At 49.4% G+C, this 9886-nt stretch overlaps 1 protein-coding gene across 1 annotated transcript; it reads right to left on the bottom strand.

Annotated features, from left to right (window-relative positions):
* Nucleotides 1–378: 378 nt before the first annotated feature.
* On the bottom strand, nt 379–8489 carry LOC110293544 (chymotrypsin-like elastase family member 3B). The gene is made up of 8 exons (XM_021161397.1): nt 8450–8489; nt 6915–7000; nt 4707–4804; nt 4452–4586; nt 3104–3240; nt 2506–2648; nt 1206–1358; nt 379–396 (listed from the first exon to the last, which is right to left on the bottom strand). Exons 1-8 carry the CDS (start codon nt 8487–8489, stop codon nt 379–381), a joined length of 810 nt encoding a protein of 269 aa, XP_021017056.1.
* Nucleotides 8490–9886: the final 1397 nt, after the last annotated feature.

Raw genomic sequence — 9886 nt, 5'->3', positions numbered from 1 at the left:
GGCTCTATGGCTGCATTGAGAAGTCTCCAGTTTCTGTGTGACTATCTACTACCACTGACTATATTCGCAGTCCTATGTGTGACTATTACTGTGACAACTTCTACTTTTCTGACAGTTTCTCTCTTTCTGTGTAGGAAGTCCTATGCCCTAGCGTGCTGGTCACCCCACTGCAGCCCCTCCTCTCGGAGGCTCATTCTCCCCTCCTCAGTGGAGGGGCTGGCTCTGGCCCCACCTCCACATTTCAGACCTAAGATTTCACAAACTGGTCAGAGCGCAAGAGTTCCGTCAAAGAAGGCAGAGAGCATCAACTTGGGACTTTCAGAAAGGTCTTTATTCTTTAGAGGACCTGGGGTCCTCTCTGCCAGCCGATACTTGGATCTAGTTGTTGGCAATGGTCTAAAACGAACAAACAAAAAGCAGAAGGTTGGAAAAGACAAAATTAGTTAAGATTGCAAGCTTTGGGACTGAAGGGACTGGGCGAAAGGCCTAGCTCTGTGACTGGATCCTCTGTGTCGCTGGGAGAGTGACTTGACCTCTCTGAGCATTAGTTTCGTCATCTCCTTAAGAGAGGTAATAATAGCAGTTGCCTCATGGGTATTCTTTTGTTTGCTTTGTTTTCTGGACATGGTTTCTCTGTGTACCTGCTGTCCTGGCACTTACTCTGTAGACCAGCTAGTTTTGAACTCAAAGATCAATATGCATCTGCCTCTGCCTCCCAAGTGCTGGGTTTAAAGGCCTACACCATGACCTTCCGGCTTCATGGGTATTCTCAGTTGAACTGTTAGCTGAGGTTCTTAGCACAGTGAATCTACAAATCCCAGCTAGTACTCCAGTCAGGAAGAAGAGCCACTGTCCTGGACCTTCTGTGTCTAGATGAGGTCTGCTCTGCATCCTCCCTGACCCCAAGAGCCCACATCATGGTTCTCAACCTCCTGCACTCTAGTGTCTACCATCTGTCCACCAACAGGCTGTCTGTCCACTGTCTGACATGCTCTCTGTCCCCCTTGACTAGGAAGGACCTGGGCCGGGGGATACTTCTCAATACCTGTTAGAATCTGGAAGTGTGATCACATAAAACATCCCCAAGCTCTCTAGAATGTCCCCAAAGTTCTCTCCCTCAGCCTCATGAGCCTCAGGGCTCCTCAGGGTCTGCAGATTCTCCTCCTAAACTCCCTGGCTGGCTTCCATCTCCTTTGTCTCCTTACCTCCTCAATCCAGTCGATGAAGGCTGAGACACGGGTGAACATTGTGGGCTTCTTCAGGGTGTTGCAGCCCGAAGGGGACACGAAGCTGGCTATACCATGGACCTGCCAGGTGCCATTGTCAGCGGGACAGTTGAGGGGTCCTCCAGAGTCACCCTGCAATAGAGACAAGAGTCAGGGCTGATGTGGGTCTGAGGATAAGGAGCGGGCTCTGACTTCAATGACATTGATACACATTCACACTACTTCACATCTCTGGGTAGCAGTTTGCAAGAGAAAACTATAAGGCACTGGTTCTAGATCTGAGGGTCACAACCCCTTTGGGGGGACGGTTCACATATCAGATATCCTGCATGTCAGATTATTTATGTTAGAGCTCATAACAGCAGCAAAATTAAAGTTACAAAGTAGCAACAAAATAATTTTATGGTTGGGGGTCAACCACAACATGAGGGTCACAGCATTAGGAAGGTTGAGACCCACGGACATCAGGGTTAATGAGACAGTGTAAGACTTCAACAAAGCACCCAGCAGACGAGACGCAGCTCTCCAGAGATGGCGCCTCTCATTATCGGTACCACATTTAATGGTTGAGGTTTTGTTTGTTTCTAACTGAGACACTGTATAGCCCAGGCTGATCTTGAACTTGCAATCCTCCTGCCTCAGCCTCCAACAGTGCTGGGATTTCAGGTTAGCATGATAAGCATGTGCTTATATACAACAAGAGCATTCTGAATGTGTGGCTATCACTTCAAAGCCACAACTGATGTGGGTTAGCGACGTAGCTCAATTGAGCAAGTATTAGCATCCACAAAGCTGTGATTTCCACCCCTATTACTGCCTCAAGTGGGTGTGGTGATAATGCTGAAAGACCATCACTCAGATGGAGACAGGAGGATCAGAAATTCAAGGCAATTCTTGGCTACCGAGTAAGTTTCAGCAAGACTGTGCTATACCACAGTCTCAAAACAGTGAGTGCCAAGTGTGGTGGTACATACCGTTCATCCCAGAACTAGGGAGGCAGAGACAGGTCATCGCTATGAGTTTGAGACCAGCCTACACTATATAGTGATCTCAGGCCAGTCAAGCTTACATTGTAAGACCCTATCTCAAAAAACAGTGGCAAAAATGAGGGAACTGGGGTCTGTCAAGCTCCTGATGCCACCTCTGAGTTTCTCTTCATCCCACATGGCCTGGAGACTGCATGAGGCAAACCAAGTATGTTTATCCACCTCAGGGCACATGGAGGAGGGTCTTCAGGGCCCTACAACCGTGCCTCCAGGGCAGATGTGAACTGACTCACAAAGCAGCCAGACTGGATGTAGCCGCCGGCGCACACCATGGTCGTCTTCACATAGTAGCCCCACCAGTCCCACCTGGAGCAGTGTTCATAGTCCACGACAGGCAGCAAGGCCTGCTGCAGCTTGGTTGGCAGAGGTCCATTGGCTGGGGAGACAGAGAGTGTTGCAAGGGATACTTGGGAGTTACAGAGTGGAAACCTTCAGGCTCCATCAAGCTGGTGGGAATCACGGGGTCTTGCTTGCTCTGTGTTCTGGGGTATTGGGCACACAGTGGGCACCCCAAAATGATCCATTGAACATACTTGTGTTTGGGAGGATTGGGGAGATGGTGGGGAGCTGGAGAGGAATTCACGAGCAGTATAAAGATGATTTTTGGACTGGAGAGATGGCTCAGCGGTTAAGAACACTGACTGCTCTTCCAGAGGTTCTGAGTTCAATTCCCGGCAACCACATGGTGGCTCACGACCATCTGTAATGGGATCTGACTGTGACAGTGTACTCAGATATATAAAACAAATAAATTTTTTGAAAAACAATGGTTTCTGCTGTGGCCCTCTACCCCCACTTGCCCCAGGCACTGTCTCTGTGGTCAGCACGTACTGGAGAGCCGGCCCCAGCCGCTGATGTAACAGGGTGCTCCATTGGGTAGGATTTCACCAGCAGGAGGGAGGCAGGCAAGCTGGACTGCGTCTCCCAGCTGGGCACTTCTTGAGAGCTTGACCAGGGCGATGTCATTGCTAGGGGAAAAGGAGAGTCCCATGAAATCCAGTCAGCTAGCATGCACCTACCTTCTTTGCTCCAGGGACTTTCAGCTCTGGGGAATCCACTGGTCCTTGAATTCTGAATCCATTTACTGGTTGGTTTTGTAGTGCTGGGGCTTGAACTCAGAGCTCGGCACATGCTTGACTGGTACTGTGCGATCGATCTACTCTCTGGTGCTTCCTAAGTCATTTGTTTTGCTTCATTGGTGAGTTGGTCTTACTATGTAGCCCTAGCTAGCCTATGTTGACTGAGCTAGCCTGTAACCCACAGAGATTCACCTGCTTCAGCCTCCCTGTGCTGAGATAAAAGGTGCATGTTACCACATGTCTTTTCCAAAATCCATTCTTAAAGTGGACCAACCCTGGGAAGCCTCACAGCCACTTTACCCCTGCTGACCTTGGTCATTTATGGTCCCCTTGACCCCTCTATGTCATCTGGAAGGCTCAGGGTCACAGTTGCCCCTACCCCAGTGCTGCCCAATGCAACAGTCTAGGCTGATGTCTGACAGCTCCCTGGAGAAAGATGTTGTTGCCTGTGTCCCACACTGTAGGTACCATTATTTTCCATCTCAACTACCTAGCTACCGCTTAAATCACTTCACTGGGGTCTGATCTAGCTCTCTGCTCATTCTGGGATTCTGGCCACGATGGGTTAGAGCCTTAAGCCACCTTTCTTTCTTTCTTTCTTTCTTTCTTTCTTTCTTTCTTTCTTTCTTTCTTTCTTTCTTTCTTTCTTCCTTCCTTCCTTCCTTCCTTCCTTCCTTCCTTCCTTCCTTCCTTCCTTTCTTTCTTTCTTTCTTTCTTTCTTTCTTTCTTTCTTTCTTTCTTTCTTTCTTTCTTTCTTTCTCTGTCTCTCTCTCTGTCTCTCTCTCTCTCTCTTTCTTTCTTTCTTTCTTTCTTTCTTTCTTTCTTTCTTTTTTGGTTTTTTTGAGACAGGGTTTCTCTCTATAGCCCTGGCTGTCTTGGAACTCACTTTGTAGACCAGGCTGGCCTAGAACTCAGAAATCAGCCTGCCTCTGCCTCACGAGTGTGCCACCATGCCTGGCAAGCCACCATCCTTTAGTTCTTGCAGCTACCCACAGCCCATGCCACTTGGACTCAGGCAGCTGACCCCTGTAGTAAGCTCTCGAGTGGCTTGGCATCTTGCAGAATGGAACTCCCAACTCCACACCCAAGACTTCACTCACCCACAGTTCACACATTCGGAGTTCCACTTGGGGTGCACAAAGAGATCTCCAGCGTTGATGGGGATCACCTGCTCTGAGCCCTCCTCCACACCTTGTTCATGCTCCCCAAGTACCACCTGGTAGGTGAGATAAGGCCTGCAGAAGAGTGGAGGTCAGTATAAGCCTGGAGCCAATCTCACTCCTCTCCTATTGTCCCAGCTGCCCAGGACACATGCAGGGATAGTGAGTGGGACAGGCATAGGGGGTGGAACTCACATGATGCAGTGGCCTGCAGTCAGAACCCAGTCAGGGGTAATGAGGGAGCCACCACAGGTATGGTAGAAGCTCCCACCCATCTCATACTGAAGGGAGACCTGTTGGCCAAGAAGGAAAGTGCTTGATTGGCCCAGACCAAACACCATGGGTTGCCACCAGTGGCTTCACAGGCTATGTGCTGTACAGCTCCAGAATATGCTATTCGCATGGGAAAAAAATGGCGCCCTCTGAAATGTGCAGTGCACAGACTATGCAGCTCCTCAGGGGACTCTGTCACTTTCCCACAAGCATCACATTTTGATTATCCAAGGCCTCCCACCACAGGTTTTATGCTATCTCTGAGGTTCTTACCACTCTCTGGCATCCACAGACTTTATGTTTCCTGAGGGCTCTTCACGATCCCTGTCCTATCCGTTCTCGCATTCTCCTGAACCCTACATCTTTCAAGGCCTCTTGGGTCTGTTGAAACATGCCTGACATTGAGGCCTTTGCCTCCCCTTCCATATGCATTCTGACTTTCAAAAGCTCTCTTACAACTGTGTACAGTGCTCTATACCTGGGATTCCAGCATCAGAGAAGTAGGCAGAAGGACTGTGGTTCAAGATCACCTAAGGTTGTGTGAGACTGTCTCAAAGAAAGGAAGAAAGACCCGCAATGAGATCTTACGCCCTCTACTGGTGTTTCTGAAGACACCTACAGTGTACTCATGTAATAATAAATAAATCTTAAAAAAAGAGAGAGAGAGAGAGTGGGGCAGGCGATGTAGCTCAGTGGGTAGAGTGCCTGCCTAGCATGCTTAAAGCTCTGAGTTCTATGCCCAGCCCTGCAGAAGTGGGGTGTGGTGACACATGCCCAGAACCCCACCACTCAGGAGGTGGAAACAGGAACAGGAAGACAGGAACACCCTTAGCTGTATATTGACTTTGAGGATAGCCTGAACTACCTGAAACCTCATCTCAAAAACAAAGAGCAACACAACCTCCTCAACCAAAAATGGATGAAGACCATCGCCCGCTGTGCTTAGGTCCTGATGGACACTCGAAGACTCCTGTGTCCTCCTCACACCTGTAGACCAGGCTGGCTCCAAGCCTGGAGATCCTTCTCATCTGTGTCATTTTTATACTCTGATGGCCACAGTAACTCACTGCCACCACCAGTGGCCAGCAAAGGCTACAGGATATAGGCCCTGGTCCCTCACAGAATAAGCTGGGACCCTGTCTGTTCTCAGGGTCTTTGATGATGCAAATGCCTCCTATCTTCTTCATTGGTCTCCGCTTCCTGTGGCTGTTGAGCACTGAAATGATTTTTTTCAGTTGCCAAATTTGTACCAATTTTGTGGATTTTGAAAGATGTTTACGTGCCGGGCAGTGGTTGCACGCTGTCTTTAATCCTAGCACTCAGGAGAGACAGGCAGGCTATAAAGAATGTTTCCTTGTGTGCATGTGTGTTTCTCTGAACGGGTGTGTGTCACGTGTGTTCTGGCCCCCTCAGAGCCTAGAAGGCATGGGTCCCCTAGGGATGCTGTTACAGGCAGTCTTAAGCTGCCAGGCTAGGAACTGAACTCAGGTCCTCTGGAAGATCAGCAAGCACTCTTCACCGCGCAGCTCTCTCCAGGTCTGGGTTTGGTTCTTGAGACAGGGTCCCATAGAAGCCAGAGTGACATCAAACTTGCTGTGTAGCTGAGGCTGACCTTGAACTCCTGATCCTTCTGCCTCTACTGGGTTACAAGTTTGTATGGAACAACTATGTCTGCCTTACTTTATAGTAAACTATAGCCACATGTGGCTTGTGACTATTGTTAGACAGGCAATTTAGCCCTCTGAACATCTCCCCATGGACCTCTATGAAGTTCCTAACCCTTTTACAGCTCCCAGAACTTTGACCCTTTTGTAGAACCCAGGGAGATTAGAAACAAAATCTTCCCTCTAAACACAGCCCCCGAAGTTCCACTGCTATTAAGCCAATCTCTTAAACACCACCCTTTCCCCAAATTCCACTTTCAAATCCCAGCCAAGATTACAGATGGAACAGTTACAACCTCCAAGAAATGTCTCTGTCCAAGAGTTTCTGGCCTTTTGAAGTCAAAGTAGGGAGTGGAGAGGAACTGGTGGGGTCAAGGCAGGCTGCCATGTCACCAGACCTGGGGTTCAGTGACCACAGTAGAAGTGGGGGTGAGGAGTGGGGGGGGACAGCTGCTGTCACTCTTACCTGCCAGGGCCAGCTGTGGGGAACAGCTTCCTCGCCATTGACAACTCGGCTGGAGGGGTTGTAGGAAGGCTGTCCACAGCCTGAGGCTAGAGGTGACAATTGAGAAGCCAGTCAATCAAACTGTCCTCAGAAGGAATGGGTGGGGGTGGGAGAGCTGGTGTTTGAGCATGGTGCACTTGGAGGCAGAGGCAAGCTGAATTCTGTAAATTCAAGGCCAGCTTGACCTATATGGTGTATTCCAGATCAGCTATACAGAGAGATCCTGTCTAAAAAGAAAAAGAAGCGAAAGAAGAGGAAGAGGAGGAAGAATAAAAGAGGAAGAGGAAGAAGAGGATAAAGAAGAGGAAGAGGATGAGGAAGAGGAAGAGGAGGGGTAGCTTGTCCCTTCTCTAGACTTCACTAGCCAGGTATGAACTAGCATTTATGCATTTAATCTACAACAAGGCTTCCCAGAGTCAGAGGAGAGCAGGGTCTCTTTAAGTTCTAGGACTGAAGACTTGGGACTGAGCCTGGTACTCAGGGAGCCCCCAAACTCTGGAACTAAAATGCTGGGCATAATGGTTGTGATCCCAGCATTGAGGATTTGAGCCCAAAGGATCAGCCACTGGTTTGAGGTAAGCCTGGCCTAACAGAGTGAAATCTTTTACCCACCCCAAACAAAAAAATAGGGCTGGCTGGGTGGTAACCCGGGCTACTGGCCTAAGTTTTATCCCTGGGATCCCAACAGAGAAAACTGACTCCTGCAAGTTGTCCTCGGGTCTCCACATGAGCTCTGTAACGCACATACAGTCTCTAACAAATAAATGTAATAAAAATAATTAAAAATGGCAGCTAAAAGTGACCTGCTAGCTCATGCCTGTAGTCCCTGTGTGTGAGACAGGGAGACAGTGGGATTTCTAGGAATTCAAGGAGAGGCAGGCTGAGCTGTAACATGAGACTTTCTATTAAAAAACCTTTTTTTAAAAAAGGTGACCTATGAAGTGGCAGTTTGAGTGACACAGCTGGGTAGGAAGTGACACTCGGCCACTGACTCAGGACGAGCTGTGTTCCTTTAAAGGTCAGTTTCCCCACTGACTCCAAACTATGCTGACTTACCTGGGGTCATAGAAGAGAAATAACTGGCCCCACCGTCGCCTGCCTGACATAGCAGATACTTAGAAAATGCCATCGGGTACATGGTCCACCAAGGCAAGCTTAGTGGGCTGTGTCACAGAAGACTGAAAGTTTGAGTTGGAGCCATCAAACCTCAGAGCTCAGACCTTAAGCCAGGAGGTCATCCATTGTCCCCTCAAGGAGTCTTGCCCTGTGGGCTCCCAGTCTTTCTGAGCTGGGTCATCTGAAGCTTGCCTGCCTCCTCCACTCCTGGCCACAAACCAAGCTCAAGGCCCTACAGTCCTGTCCTAGTTGAAGCTGAGACCTTCTGTAGAAGTAGGTATGGGGTGTCACCCAGGGGGGGCAAGGAGTGAGGGTCTGTCATATTTCAGGGGCTCCCAGGCTGATGCAGCAAGGAGACATGGGACAAGCTGAGGGCTTACCAAGGGCCACAAGCAAGAGGGAACTCAGCAGTCGGAGCATGGTGAGCTTCAGGGTGATAAAAAAGATGTGGAGGCGAGGCTCTAATATAGCACCGGAGGCGGGTGGAGGGGCTGGCACCAGCCCCCACTCCCACAACAGGTGGCAGAACACCAGCTTTTTCAAGGCCCAAGGCCACGCACCAACCACTGTAGATTAGAGAGCGGGAGCTGAAGGAGGGACCCCAGACTTCCTCCAATCAGTGATTGCACAAGTGGCAGAGAACGACCAACTGATAAGAGAGGGACAGGTGAAGGGTTCTATCAGAGTGGCCAGGCTTTCCCAGGGAAGGCCAGAACACTGGAGCTGATCAGGCCTGGGTTCAGATCCTGGCTTTGTCTTATCGAGTGCTTAGTTTGACTAAGGTGTCTCAGAGCTCTAGTCTCTAGCATGGGATTAATATTGATCTCCCCCTCCATAAAAGACTGTTTCTGAGCACTTTCTCTGGTGTCTTAGGGCTCTTTCTAGGGCTGTGAGCACCGACAGCACATGAGCCAGCCTGCTCACAGGTGCCTACTGATGGCACAAGAGGAACCCACAACATTTTTTTTTTGGTTTTTTTTTTTTGAGACAGGGTTTCTCTGTATAGCCCTGCTGTCCTGGAATTCACTCTGTAGACCAGGCTGGCCTCGAACTCAGAAATCCACCTGCCTATGCCTCCCAAGTGCCAAAAATTTAAAGACGCTGTCGCTAGCCAGTGAGGGTGGGTGCCATACGGAAACAAAACGTGGGTGATCGGGAGGGGACCCCTCCCTTCCCATTTGCCTTGGGAGGCAGATGCAGAGGCAGAGTGACATATTGACTCTGGGGACAATATGCAAGTGAGTACTGAAGCCAGTATGGGTGGAGAGGAGACACGCAGCTCAGTCGAGGCTTGCTCAAGAAAAAAGGGAGGGGGGCTGGAGAGATGGCTCAGTGGTTAAGAGCACTGACTGCTCTTCTGAAGGTCCTGAGTTCAAATCCCAGCAACCACATGGTGGCTCACAACCATCAGTAATGAGATCAGGTACCCTCTTCTGGAGTGTCTGAAAACAGCTACAGTGTACTTACATATAATAAATAAATAAATGAATCTAAAAAAAAAAAAAAAAAAAAAAAAAAGAGGGGCAAAGGTCTCGAGTCAATGAGGAGCTGGGTGAGGTGGCATGGTCTGTAATCCTGCTCCGAGGCTGAGGCAGGAGGATTATGAATTGGTGGTCAACTAGGGCTGCACAGCAAGGCCCTGAATCAAAGGAAAAAAATAAAATGGGTCTGGAAGCCCAACACAGCGCCTCCAAGTAAGGCTTTGGTTTTGCCCTTGACAAGGAGGGGGAGGAGGAGGAGAGGGATACAAAGACAGATGAGGAGACAAAGAAGAAGTGACCAGGGGAGGGGAGGAGGAGAAGGAAGGAAGGAGAGGC

Source organism: Mus caroli, unplaced genomic scaffold (assembly GCF_978045245.1).
Source record: "Mus caroli unplaced genomic scaffold, Mus_caroli_1 scaffold_6, whole genome shotgun sequence".
NCBI classification, from domain to species: Eukaryota; Metazoa; Chordata; class Mammalia; order Rodentia; family Muridae; genus Mus; species Mus caroli.
The sequence above is the reverse complement of the archived record's forward strand: the minus strand, read 5'-3'. Positions and strand labels throughout refer to the sequence as shown.

Bases quoted from the DNA above. Each gene is read 5' to 3' on its own strand.
- LOC110293544 (XM_021161397.1), bottom strand. From the start codon at position 8,489: ATGCTCCGACTGCTGAGTTCCCTCTTGCTTGTGGCCCTTG. The intron at 7,001-8,449 runs GTAAGCCCTCAG...TGTCACCTCTAG, and splicing joins CCTCTTGCTTGTGGCCCTTG to CCTCAGGCTGTGGACAGCCT. The intron at 1,359-2,505 runs GTGAGTCAGTTC...TCTCTATTGCAG, and splicing joins ACATCCAGTCTGGCTGCTTT to GGTGACTCTGGAGGACCCCT.